Raw genomic sequence first — 14,630 nt, 5'->3', positions numbered from 1 at the left:
GAGGCAGATGGGAGGGCAGAATAAGGGCATTTGTGGGGGCCAGACCCATCCTTTGAACAATGCAAAAATACCTTTATCTGAGTGAACACTGGGGCTGCTGTCAAATCCATCTTCTTCAGCGCCATCCAGAAAATCCATTTCTGTCTTAGTGGGGAAGAGAGGAGGTTCTGTGGAAGACCAAAAAAACGTTGAGTTTCCAGATGCATATGGTTTATTTATGACATATGTTGAATTGTTAATCTAGTATCATGGATGTGGTGGACACCCCAGATATGATAAGGTCTTCCCTTCTCTCAAACGTTGCTACTGACTCAATATAGCATGACAATATCATCCTATTTCTGGAGACAAAAGCAGACCCTAAGATCCTGGTGACAAGTCTCCCCCTCACTTCTTTCCTCAGCAGACCCTGGAAAACAAGGTTCATCCGAGAGTACAGCCGAGCCTGTAGAGCTACCGCGGAGCTTGGCAGCTGCATAGTCGGCATGGCAATCTCTTCCTGTACCTTGCGGTCTTTGGTGCCCGTTTCCGATAACCCAATGCCCTGTGGGAGATACCCCTCTTGGCGGCCGAGTGCATTCTCAATGCAACCTAAGAAAAAATACAGAGGGTTCACAAGCTTGCCCAAGAGCAAAGGCCCAAGAGGGGATACAGATCAGGGATATGTTGGGATAACACCATGGTGTGTGCATATGAGATGGGAAGGGTGCTCACAAGGCCCAAGGTGATGGATGGTGATGCCAATTGAAAGAAGGCGCTATTGGAAACGTTCAAAGGTGACTTAGACGAGGACCTACAAAGCCTTCACAATGAGCTGGGCTGGGCACTAGAGTTTTGGACTTGGAGGCTCAGGGTCTGATTTAGAGCTTGGCGGATGGCTTAACCCATTACAAATGGGATGGATATACAGCCCGGCATTGCATCCGTGGGCACTTGTAAAGCGACGGACGGCACATCCATCAACAATTACAATGGAGTAACCCGTCCGCAGAGCTCTGAATCAGGCCCTAAGGCAGAGCATCGTGGCCAACTTGACACAGAGCCCTTGCCATGCTTTGCTAATTACCCCACATATAACAGCACTCATGGCAGCTTTGATAACATCACTGATATTATCAATGTAATATTTGCAGTAAAGTTATTGAGGAGAAGAATGTGCATGTCGGGGGCACAAGTTATATTTACCTAAGGGCACGAGTTATAATTACTTCAGCTAGCTATAACCGCTGAATTTCTATGGTTTTGTGCGAGTAAATTCAGATCCTAACTATAGCGCCCAGTACAACAAGGCACCCCCCCCAGGGTCAATCATTTCTACCCTGTTGTTAAATCCACCTATGCCCCTTCACACAGCTTCTCAAGCAGCATCAAATGTGTGAAGGTGAAACAAATCTATTTCTGGCTAGAATACAATCCAAATAACACTCTTATCGACGCTTCTTACTGGCACCATTCCCTCCCGTGGAGGAGGGCAGTTCCCTAAATGCATTTAAAAGACAACACTTGTGTGTGAAGTGAACTGAAGTTTAATGGAGTTATCGGGGAAGCTAGAAGGTGCGGACTGCAAAAGAAAAGCGAATAATATGGTCTCAGCACTCAACCAGCTGCCCGGGACAAGGATACGATAATGCAGAATATCATACAACACTCTTGACACTGAGGGTCGCAGGTAGCGTCACAGATGGGGTCACTTTAAGGAGTAGGTCAGGGACAGATACTGTAGACTCGGGCGCTGATGGTTCAACTGTACGAGGAAGCTGCAGTCAATGTGCGAAGATCAGAGACATTATCTGCCGCAGGAGAAGCGCCAGGACCAAGCAGGTGACAAGTCGAGGAATACTATTTCTTACCAGTGACACAATCAGTGTAGACTGTGTCATGAGGCCCATGAAAAGTCAATGGATTGGTCTCTTTCTTTTCTTTAGAGCTGCCTGTGATAACTGATCTGGTCGCCCCATTCCCTGAAAAAAGACGGAATCATTCTAATGTAAGGTGGGCTGCTAATGAAAATGCACATAACCCGTCGGTACTTCATGTTTCTGAATACTAAGCGGTTTGCAACGTACCACATCATCTAGTCACGGCTCTGCGGCGCTGTTTGGTGGAACTCTGGGGTACACAGAAGAAGCATTCCTATCAATTGATTTTACTGAATTACCGTTGGCAGCCAACACTTCCAACACAAAAGTGCTCACATGATCTTACAACTAAAAATCAACCGTCTATAACATAGCTCGCCAACAACAAAATGTCTCAAAATCAACACATAAGTAAACATAAGTAAAATCAGAAATCCCAATGCATGTGCGGTTTCCTTATCTGCAATAAGAAATATGAAACAAAGGAATGGAAGAAAAGAAACAAAACTCATCACAGACATGGAATCAACCTTTCCCAAATTAAGCGTATGATCAGAGGACAAGAACACATGCCAGAGTGATCATTTGATTTCCATTGATGCTCAACGTATGGCCACACTCCTATAATCCGCTTTAAGAGGCTTGCTTCTGACAGCTTGGAACAAGCCAGCATTAAGGATACTGTGCAGCATGCCTACAAACCACTGGCAAGGCAATAGATGCAAACTACTGGCGTAGCCGTTGCTTACTTTTCTCATGCACTGACAGACAGGAGGGACCTACAGTCTAACTTAAATAAGGAGTTAAAGCACTATCACTCCTTTTGTGTTGTAAAGAAGGTTATACCAGGTTCATGACCCTTCAATAAACACTGAGGTGTAAATCCAATGCTCCAAAGGACCCCTACCCTTTACCACGTATATCAGAGAATGAAATCCTCAGAAATGTGGGGATTGTCAGCACGTTGGACTTAACAGGGCGTCTTTGATTTACTACAAGCAAGAGATATATTCACAGGTCCCAAAAACTGTGCACTGTCATTCTCTGGGCTTTTAATAAGCGTTGTATATTATAGCAGTTTAAAAGAAAGTATTCACTGATCTCTCATCTGTCATTCCTTGTCTAGAGGACATTATTATCTTTTATCTTGACCTAAGAACACAGAAACAACTAGTGAAATCAACTGCAGCAAGACTCAAAAAAACAATCTTATGGCCAAACCTGAAAAATGGGCCACTGGAAGGAATTCTATTAAACACTTGATTTATCAAGTATAGCCAAAGATATTACATTGATGACCTAATGTTGTCACATATAACTGAATGAGCTCTCCGTGCTTCAGTGAAGGATGTTCAAGTTTCCTAAGATTTTCCACTTCTTACTCAAATTGGTGTGCAAACTCTTCTCACTGGTCTTCTCTTCTGATCCATCTTCTAAAGGCCTTCGGGCAGATACATACTCTTTACCGGAGTATCACTTATTTATCACCCATATTCCTGGTGCCCAGGACACAGCGGCTAAAAGCAATCCAGTGAAATCATTTAACAAAAGGAGTCGCATCTTTGTGCCTTCTAGAGGCCATTTTGTGCTCTTTTCATGATGGACAACTCTCTTCCTGCCCCCCTCCCCCACCACATACAGTGGATAAGGTGAGAAGAGGGAGTCAGAGTAGCAAAAAGACATCTGAAAGCAACACATGGACTCCTTAAATGATCCGTTTGTTAGCGGACTATCGAGTAACGTTGCGAAGCAAAATATAAAATAATTGTGCAAGGAAACTGTCAAAAGCCTTGTCATCTGGTCTGGTTTCCCTTTATCCCTCAATGTATAGCACTCTGACTATCAGCTGCGTTTGTGCAGTATGAATACATACACACATGCATACAAATACAAAATACGAGAAACATTGTCTGAGATTTTGTGCAGAACTGTTAGGTTAGGCCTAGTTAATGTCAGCAGAACTGGTATACCCCTTAGAATCCCCAACGCACCATTGCAAAGTCCTAATAAGAAATTGCATTTTTGCTTTGAACTTTTATAAAAAACACCTGACCAAGCAGGCAAATTTTTCTAAATCAAATACTCCATCTGTCAAAATTGTCAGGACCTGTAAGGAAATGCCTCCTTGGCATGGTTACCCCATACCTTTTTGCCTTTGCTGATGCTAAGTTATGATTTCAAAGTGTGCTGGGACCCTGCTAACCAGGCCCCAGCACCAGTGTTCTTCCCTAAACTGTACCTTTGTCTCCACAATTGGCACAACCCTGGCACTCAGGTAAGTCCCTTGTAACTGGTACCCCTGGTACCAAGGGCCCTGATGCCAGGGAAGGTCTCTAAGGGCTGCAGCATGTCTTATGCCACCCTAGGGACCCCTCACTCAGCACATGCACACTGCCTCACAGCTTATGTGTGCTGGTGGGGAGAAAAAAACTAAGTCGACATGGCACTCCCCTCAGGGTGCCATGCCAACCCCACACTGCCTGTGGCATAGGTAAGGCACCCCGCTAGCAGGCCTTACAGTCCTAAGGCAGTGTGCACTATACCACAGGTGAGGGCATATGTGCATGAGCACTATGCCCCTACAATGTCTAAGCAAAACCTTAGACATTGTAAGTGCAGGGTAGCCATAAAGAGTATATGGTCTGGGAGTCTGTCAAACACAAACTCCACAGTTCCATAATGGCTACACTGAAAACTGGTGCCAGTGTTTATTGTAACATACACCCAGAGGGCATCTTAGAGATGCCACCTGAATACCTAACCGACTTCTAGTGTAGGCTGACCAGTTTCTGCCAGCATGCCACACACCAAACATGTTGCTGGCCACATGGGGAAAGTGCCTTTGTCACTCTGTGGCCAGGAACAAAGCCTGTACTGGGTGGAGGTGCTTCTCACCTCCCCCTGCAGGAACTGTAACACCTGGCGGTGAGCCTCAAAGGCTCACCCCTTTTGTTACAGCGCCCCAGAGCATCCCAGCTAGTGGAGATGCCCACCCCTCCGGCCACTGCCCCCACTTTTAGCGGCAAGGCTGGAGGAAATAATGAGAAAAACAAGGAGAAGTCACCCACCAGTCAGGACAGCCCCTAAGGTGTCCTGAGCTGAGGTGACCCCTGCCTTGAGAAATCCTCCATCTTGAGTTTGGAGGATTCCCCCAATAGGATTAGGGATGTGCCCCCCTCCCCACAGGGAGGAGGCACAAAGAGGGTGTAGCCACCCTCAAGCACAGTAGCCATTGGCTACTGCCCTCCCAGACAAACACACCCCTAAATTCAGTATTTAGGGGGTCCCCAGATCCCAGGAAATCAGATTCCTGCAACCTGAAGAAAGAAGAAGGACTGCTGACCTACAAGCCTGCAGAGAAGGAGGAAGACGACAACTGATTTGGCCCCAGCCCTACCGGCCTGTCTCCAACTTCGAAAACCTGCTCCAGCAACATATCCGACAGGGACCAGCGAACTCAAAAGCCTCAAGAGGACTGCCCTGGACTAAAGGACCAAGAAACTCCTGTGAACAGCGGCCCTGTTCAAAACCAGCTACTTCTTTGCAACAAAGAAGCAACTTCCAAAGCTTTCACGTTTCCCGCCGGAAGCATGAGACTCTACACTCTGCACGCGATTCCCCCTTCTCGACCTGCGGAAAACCAACACCTCAGGGAGGACTCCCCGGCGACTGCGAGCCCAGAAGTAACCAGAGATGACCACCCCTGAGCCCCCCCAGCGACGCCTCCAGAGAGAATCCAGAGGCCCCCCGTGACCGCGACTGCCTGTAACAAGGGACCTGACACCTGGAACAAGCACTGCACCCGCAGCCCCCAGGACCTGAAGGAACCGAACCTCAATGCAGGAGTGACCCCCAGACGACCCTCTGCCTTGCCCAGGTGGTGGCTGTCCCGAGAAGCCCCCCCTGTGCCTGCCTGCACCGCTAGAGTGACCCCCGGGTCCCACCTTTGAAACCTATAGAAAACCCGACGCCTGCTTTGCACACTGCACCCGGACGCCCCTGTGCTGCTGAGGGTGTGTTTTGTGTGCCTACTTGTGTCCCCCCCAGTGCTCTGCCCCCCCGAGGATGCAGGTACTTACCTGCTGGCAGACTGGAACCGGAGCAACCCTGTTCTCTATAGGTGGCTGTTGGACCTTTGGCCATACGCAGGGTCATCCCCAGTCTTTTTGCCTCCTTTCTCCCGGTTTTTCTGACCTCTCGCTGTTGGCTCTAGGACTCTGAGTACTTTATCACTGCTGACCAGTGCTAAAGTGCAGGTGCTCTCCCATCTAAAGTTGGTATGATTGGCTTATACCTAATTGGCATATTTAATTTACTTATAAGTCCCTTGTACAGTGGTATCTCTATACCCAGGGCCTGTAAATTAAATACTACTAGCAGGCCTGCAGCGCTGCTTGCGCCACCCACTGAAGTAGACTTTCAAAACCTGTCTCAGGCCTGCTAGCGCAGGGCCTGTGTGCGCAATTTCCTGCCACGGGGACCTGGCACCTAAACTTACTTGCCAGGCCCAGAACTCCCCTTTTACTACATGTAAGTCACCCCTAAGGTACGCCCTAGCTAGCCCTATGGGCAGGGTGCCATGTATGTAGAAAGGCAGGACATGTGCCATATTGCATGGCCTGTCCTGGTAGTGACAAACAGCCTAACTTGGTGTCTCACTGATGTGAGTGCTGCCTTCTCATAGGATTGCATTAGAAATGCCCTGCCTTATGTGTAAAGGGTATTGTCTGATTTATGAGGGGTAGCGTAGGCGTGTTTGGTATTGTTGTGATGGTGATAATAAATACTGCTTACTGGTGTGGGTGTATTTTTTTTTATTACGATCACAGAAATGCCACTTCTAGAAAGTGCGCATTTATCTGTGCTTATGACTCTGGTGTTTTGCAGCTTGACTCCAATCCAAGTCTGGGCAGAGTGACAGTTGGGGCTTTGTGCATACTTTTCAGACAGCCTGTACACAGGGAGGGTGGAGGTGTAACAGAGGTGCATCTGCATACTGAATAGTCTTCCTGGGCTGAGATAAGGGAGAGGCGGGGCACACCTGCATTTGAAAAGACTGTGCCCTGGCCTCACACAATAGGGTCGTTAACCCCCCACTGATGTTTGGAGCCTGTGCTGAAAGGAGAGAGGGAGCACTCCCAGAACCAGTTGTAACTGGCTGGAACCTCCTCTCCCTACCATTGTAAAAAACTGTAAGAACTGACTATAAGTACAGGGGAATTTTCCCCACAATTTGGAGACTCTTGGAATCATCTTGGAACTGGACACCAAAGGCTGAAAGGACTCACCAGGAACCGCCATGGACTGCTGCTGCTGTGCTGACCTGTGACCTGCCTGGTCACTGTGAAAGACTTGCCACTTGCTGCCTTTCCCTTGTGCTGGCCCGTAGCTGGGCCCTCCACCTGAGGACCTTGTCTTAAGATTCTGCTCCCCAGGGGCAGGGTGCTGTGGCCCCTGACCCCTGCATCCATTTCTTCACGAGGGGTGCTTCTCCGTGGTTGCGGCTGCCATAGCGCTGATTGCAGCGCGCTTATGGAGCCTTGGGAGCTTGTAGGCTCCTTGCTGCATTGTGCCCCTTTAAATAAGATCACCGCAGCAGCCCGGGAAGCTGGAAGAACACTCGCACACCGCATCGGGTGCAGGCGAGTGTCTGCTCGGGCCCCAGGAGGGGTCTGATCTTCTTGTGGCTTCACGGCAGGACCAGGGGAAGGCGCGGGGAGTGCCCCCTTCCCCCTGGCCTCTGCGTTAGGAGCAGGACACTCCTTTTCTGCTGTTAGGTAAAACGGGCATTATTGTGCCAACCCCCCCCCCCCCAGCTTGGTGGAAGGGCCAGTGGAGGCCTGGGGGGCCCCCAGAGATCACGGGTCCTGGGAAGGGCCTGTCATTAAACCAGAGGGGGTGCGTGGTGCCCACCTCCTGCCCTAAGCTGTTTTTGCTGGCTTTGGCCCCCCTAATGAGGGCCGGCTGATGCACTGGGGGGCCCCCAGTAATCACGGTCCCCGGAGGGGCCTGTCTATAAAAGAAAGGAGGTGCATGTCGCCCTCCTCTGACCCTAGAGTATAAGGGAGGCCCGCGTTTTGCACATAGGAGCGCTGGGGGCCCCATTGTTCGCCTTCTAGGCAGTGGAGTTGCCTTCATCCAACCAGGTACTGTTTAAAGGACCAATATAGTTGCAATCCAAAGTTCTTTCTACAGACTTTTGTTTGATTCATATATTACCTACCTGCGTTTGATGTTTTTACATATGTGTATGCAAATGTTCCTTTTATGGACATGCTTGCTAATATGTTTTTCTAACTTGCCATATGTTTTCTAATGTTCCTACTATGGGCATTTTATGATATTCTTATGACAAGTGCTGCGATGTAATAACGTGTTTTCCTGACTACAGCTTATGTTGCAGAATACTGAGTAACCTGTGTGTTATGTGTGACTACTGCTAGGTTGCAGAGTAACTAATGTGTAACGTTCTGACAACTGCTAAGGTAGCAGGATAGTACTGATATGTGATGTTTGGTCTGATAATTGCCTTGTGTACAATACAGTATATTTTCATATAATCTAGTGTTGTGTTTCCTTTGTGGTGGGGATATTGCATCACGTATGTTGTGTGTGTTGTGCAAACACTTTACACATTGCCTCCAGGTTAAGCCTGACTGCTCGTGCCAAGCTACCAAGGGGGTGAGCAGGGGTTATCTTGGACATGTAACTCCCTTGCCCTGACTAGAGTGGGTAAATTCTGCCTGGCTGAGGTGCATACCCTAGCGAACCAGAAACCCCATTTCTAACAGCGGCTATGTGTTTTGGGCACCTCTTTGACCTCTGCACGTGACCGGCCCTGAGCTGCTGGTGTGGTAACTTTGGGGTTGCCTTGAACCCCCAACGGTGGGCTGCCTATGCCCCAGGACTGAGACTTGTAAGTGTTTTACTTACCTCCTAATCTAACCTTTACTTACCTCCCCCCAGGAACTGTTGATTTTTGCATTGTGTCCACTTTGAAAATAGCTTATTGCCATTTTTACAAAGACTGTACATGATATTGTTTTCATTCAAAGTTCCTAAAGTATCTAAGTGAAGTACCTTACATTTAAAGTGTTTCATGTAAATCTTGAACCTGTGGTTCTTAAAATAAACTAAGAAAATACATTTTTCAATATAAAAAACCTATTGGCCTGGAGTACGTCTTTGAGTGTGTGTTCCTCATTTATTGCCTGTGTGTGTAACAAATGCTTAACACTACCCTCTGATAAGCCTACTGCTCGACCACACTACCACAAAATAGAGCATTAGTATTATCTCTTTTGCCACTATCTTACCTCTAAGGGGAACCCTTGTACTCTGTGCACACTATTTCTTACTTTGAAATAGTATATACAGAGACAACTTCCTACACCGGGTGTCTTAGATGTGTGGGAGATAGGGGCCTCCTTTCTCCATATGGCTTGGTCTTGTAGGGAGGTGCAGCGATTTTGGTGGGTGGTGGTTCAAAAGATAGATGGGGTCACCGGTTTGGGGCTCGAAGCGAAACCTTTTACTTGTCTCTTAGGTGTACCTAGGTTACACCTAGGTTTTTGGATGAGTTGGCCATCTTGCTCAAAACCTCACTTTTAGCAATCTGTGATGAGAGGGTTCACCTTCTGGTCGGCAGATGAAATATGAAGTTTATCTGAAGGGGATTTTTAAGATGGTGGAAAAAGGGACTGTAAATAATGGAAAACATATCACAACATTCACAAGCTGTTCATGCAAAGAGGAGATCTAATCACAAAATACTGTCCTGAAAAATGTAAAGTCAAACACAGCAGAGCAGGAGACACACAATCTAACTTTTGGTCAAACTTCAACTCAAAAGTGGACACAGTGAAACAGCAAGGCTCTCGGAAAGTAAAGGCAGAGCGAGCTAAAGCTGCGCAGAGGTTCGACTGTTCAGGTGGGAGATGGGAGATTACACCAAGACAGAGAGGTCGAGGAGTGCTTACATTAGATCATAAAAGTGGAAGACTGGGGACGACACCTAAGTAAAGACAACTGTGCAGAGGCTAGACTGTTCACGTGAAGACCGGGAACAACACAGACATATAGTGAGAGCAAAGACAGCCAACTGGAGCTGTGCAGAGGTTAGAATGTTTATGTGGAAATTTGGGAAGAACAGCAAGGTCCAATGAAAGCAAAGGCAGAGATGACTGTAGTGGTGCAGAGGGGACAGCACTGATGTGCAGTGAGGGGAAAGCCAGGCAGCTGGAGCTGTGCAGATGTTATTACAGTGGAAGACTGGGGCAACACCAAGGTGGCGGCAGCTGGAGCAGCACAGACCATATAGTTCTCAACTGGGAGATTGGGGCGACACCACAGTCCAGTGAAGGAGAAGAGAGACAGCTGGAGGTCAGTAGTTCTAGTGGAAGCAGCAGTACATTATGTGTGATGTGAGCAGAATACTGGGGTCCATCTGGCATCACGTAGAAAAAAAATACATTCACCTGTGAAACATTGGGGGGATTGTGTCTCCTCGGGGTCCTGATAAACCATGGGACAGGACTCGTCCTCTTCTTTAATGATGACTGTTACCACTTCTGCGTCCGGCCTACATCCTGAATAAATATATACAGGCAAAAATAAGTAAACTCTCTGCAAAGCAAAGAAAACAAACCAACTTTTCAAACTGACAGGACATCAGCCATGGAAGCTGGAGATTAGGGTGTGCACGCCCTCACAAGTGGTACACTACGCAATATCTATTGTGCAATTAACTATTTTCCAGCTTATTTACTCTTTCTTTCCTGTGGGACTCCATGAGGACTGACCCACAGGGTGTCAGGCTCAGTCGAGACTCTTGTTTATTGAACAATTCTATGTCACGCACCAGAGAGGATTTACAATGCTTTACAAGCAGCTTACCGTGTGACATCACAACACTGCACCATAAAGTTTTAGTACCAGAGAAGAGTTCTTGGTTAATGATACAAAGCCAACATAATAACACAGTACACACTGGTTCAACAAGGTTATCCATTTTAGGGATTGGAGACCAGAAGTTATTCAAGGAAAGGTGGAACAACACAATACTTACTTTCCAGTAGGAACCCTGAAGAATTTATGGATTCACATGATTTGCATTATTCCACCAATTTAGTAGCTGGGTCTGAACTTGTCTTTCTAATTGTTTTGTGCGAGTGGGCACTGCGTTGACCAATATTTGGTGCTGTGTCCTTTGTGTACATGTAAGTAAGGTTCTTGTATATTAAGAGCTTGTAGTTCGCTCACTCACTGTAAGGACGTGATGATTATGAAAAAGGCCATCTTGAGTGTTAAATATTTGAGCCACACTTCCTGCATTTGTAGGAAAGGCGATTTTGCCAACTGCGTGAGTACCAGGTTCAAATTCCACAATGCACAGGCCTGATGGCAAAACAATGGTACTCAACATATAGGGGACGGATAGTCCGCCAAGACGTATCAGGCTGCTGGTGGTCCTATGATTCATGGTTGCACAAAGAAATATGGCAAGGAGTTGGGAAGAGAACCCTCCGGACACTGACACCCTGAAGGAAGACATGGATTGGTGTATGCCCACTGAGAAAGACGTCTAAGAGTGGAGCGATGGTACAAAGCGATGGGAAAAAGTCTGAATACTCTGGTAACAATATAGAAACATAAGTGCTGGGGCATAACTTCTGAAACAATAATTCACTGATTGGGGAGAGAGATTGAGATGAGAACTAAAAGAGAATGATGATGACTGATCAATGCTGCAAGGTGATGATCAAGTCCACTGTAAGGTGAACTGGTAACATGTCAGATGTCTTGGGGAAAGTGGCACTTGATTCTTGTTTTGTTGTAAATTTAAATAGAGATTAAAAAAATATTCTCACTGCAGTCTGTCGACATTATGTTGAAATCACCCAATAAGTATTGGTAAGTACCGAGTAAAGGAAACAGGGGAACTGCAGCTGTCTGTTACTAAAAACTTTCAAGGAATTCAGGGGCCAGGTGAACAGGGTGAGAGACATTTCTGCAGAAGCCGGTAAGGTACACCAACGCCTCTGGGGTGAGAGGTAAAATGTACAGCCGCTCGTTACCAGGAGTGCAGAACAGGGAGATGAGAAGGCAGGTCCATATTCAGTACCTCACAGTGCTTCGGACCCTTTATAAGAGTCAGATCACGCATTCCCGCCGAGTGCAAGCGCGCTGAGAGTTGAAAAGTTTGCAGTGCATAAAGAGAGGCCAAAGCAAGGAATACTTAATGCTGCCACACAATTAAAGAGAGCTACACACGCTGTAACAGACACTTGTCCACTCTGTGGCAGGCCCCACTCACCTGGGGAGGGGCTGGCGGGGCGCTCTCCTCCGACCTGGTAATGGTCAGCCTTCAAACCTTCATCTGACTCATGCCCTGAAATAATGTCAGGATTCGCAGAACTCCAACCTACAATTAAAAAAAGCATGATTTATTTTACATTTTAAATCTCAATGTCACATTCCAAGTATTTTTCTATAAATGCAAATATTTCAACAGAAAGCAGGCAAGGTGAAGGCTGGTGAGTTGCTGTTGAATGGTAAGTAACACAGAGTCAACGGAGGATAATAAACGCCACATAAAGGGTCTGTATCTCACACTGCGGACACTTCTGTCTGCTCATGCAGCTCCCCTCTTCCAGTGGTGTCATGGGCAGAGCTAGAACAGCTTTCACCTCTGCATGCAAGGCATGAAAGGGCCACGTTTCTTCAAGTGCGCAAGATGGTGTGAGGGTAAGGAAAGAACAAAGGACAAAAACGGAAGAGAGGGGACGGTGCCGAGAACATGCAGAGAAAAACATACCATCAAGTACTAAAATTGTGTGCTCAATATTTTCTTAAAGAATAGTAATCTATGACGCTTGCAAAATGGGTATGAACTTTTGGGAATCAGAGAACTCAATAAAAATATTTCCTTCTTGGAGGGAAAGAGCAGAACGTTACCTATTTGCGCGTCACGTTGGTAGCTCGTAAATTCAAATGTTCACACAGAGTGTGCATAGGGCGGGGTGAACTGAGGGTTGTTGGATGGAAGGAGTGCTGCTACAAAAACACAAATCTAACAGGACATAAAATGTCACAAGGAGCGTAAGCCTAGTACAACCCCTTTGATATACTGGACAAGTTACAGAAGCTACGGAAATCATTAAGCATAACTGGCCCCTTTATTCAAGCACGCATAGACTGGGCAGAGGTGAGCAAGGGGAGGGACACCGAACCTCAGGGTCTGAGCAAGACGACACATCGATCCTCACACGGTAAAGCAGAGGACACGCTGGTCTCCACTATGTGAAACAGGAGGGCACTCTGATTTTCATGGTGAAACAGGAGGACACTGATCTTCACATGGTGAAACAGGAGGGCACACTGATCTTCATATGGTAAAACAGGAGGGCACACTGATCTTCACATGGTAAAACAGGAGGACACACTGATCTTCACATGGTGAAACAGGAAGACACACTGATCTTCACATGGTGAAACAGAAAGACACACTGATCTTCACATGGTGAAACAGAAAGACACACTGATCTTCACATGGTGAAACAGAAAGACACACTGATCTTCACATGGTGAAACAGAAAGACACACTGATGATTGTCACATGGTGAAACAGGAGGGCACACTGATCTTGACATGGTGAAACAGGAGGACACACTGATCTTGACATGGTGAAGCAGGAGGTGAAACAGGAGGACACACAGATCTTGACATGGTGAAGCAGGAAGACACACTGATCTTGACATGGTGAAGCAGGAGGACACACTGATCTTGACATGGTGAAGCAGGAGGACACACTGATCTTGACATGGTGAAGCAGGAGGACACACTGATCTTGACATGGTGAAGCAGAAGGACACACTGACCTTCACAAGGTACAACAGGAGGACACGCTGACCTTCACATGGTACAACAGGAGGACACACTGACCTTCACATGGTACAACAGGAGGACACACTGACCTTCACATGGTACAACAGGAGGACACTCTGATCTTCACATGGTGAAGCAGGAGGACACACTGAACTTCACATGGTGAAGCAGGACGACACACTGATCTCTACATGGTGAAACAGGGAGACACACTGATCTTCACATGGTGAAGCAGAAGGACACACTGATCTTCAGATGGTGAAACAGAAGGACACACTGATCTTCAGATGGTGAAACAGAAGGACACACCGATCTTCACATGGTGTATGAGGACACACTGATCTCCACTAGGTGAACGAGGACACACTGATCTTCATACAGTGCTTCAGGAATGCTCACAGCAGCTCACGCAGTAGGACACACCTGTCCCACACGGTGGAGCAGAAGGGCCCACGCGAGTGTCAGGTGCTAAAGCACAAGGGGTGACTGATCCTCACATGGTGATGCAGGACACACTGCTCACAAACAGAAACAAGAAAATTACACCAGACCTCAATGACAAATGAGCTTGACACACAAACTCCCAAAGTGAAGCAGCAGGACAATCTCAGGGGTGTGAAACTACCACCAACCGATGCCCTAGACATATTGTTTGTGATCAAGGACAACACATTTTCCTGTTTGTTTTGGCCACTGGACAACAGACCAAACTCCTTATAGTGCACACTTTTTAGGTGACAGTGTACAGCACTACAGTCTAGATTTGTGAAAGCTGACTGTTTGCCACTCAAGGCAAGGTTAGAATTAATATGTATATATTGTTCATACTTCTACTGATGCATTAGCACATTTATGGCTGATGTTTACCTCAATGACAGCTCACAG

General features: G+C 47.0%; 1 protein-coding gene across 3 annotated transcripts in view; it reads right to left on the bottom strand.

Annotated features, from left to right (window-relative positions):
* The window catches only part of LOC138303508 (oocyte zinc finger protein XlCOF6-like), a 163,208-nt gene that overhangs the window by 116,381 nt on the left and 32,197 nt on the right, over positions 1–14,630 (bottom strand). For all 3 annotated transcript variants that reach the window (XM_069242687.1, XM_069242688.1, XM_069242689.1), the window contains exons 4-6: positions 12,175–12,282; positions 10,337–10,447; positions 72–167 (exon numbers count right to left, since the gene is read on the bottom strand). In XM_069242687.1, the coding sequence (XP_069098788.1) occupies positions 72–167; positions 10,337–10,447; positions 12,175–12,282 (315 nt within the window). The remainder of the gene's footprint in view (positions 1–71; positions 168–10,336; positions 10,448–12,174; positions 12,283–14,630) is intronic.

The sequence above is a fragment of the Pleurodeles waltl genome, chromosome 7 (assembly GCF_031143425.1).
Source record: "Pleurodeles waltl isolate 20211129_DDA chromosome 7, aPleWal1.hap1.20221129, whole genome shotgun sequence".
Taxonomy (NCBI): Eukaryota; Metazoa; Chordata; class Amphibia; order Caudata; family Salamandridae; genus Pleurodeles; species Pleurodeles waltl.
This window is presented reverse-complemented; position numbering and strand designations above follow the sequence as displayed.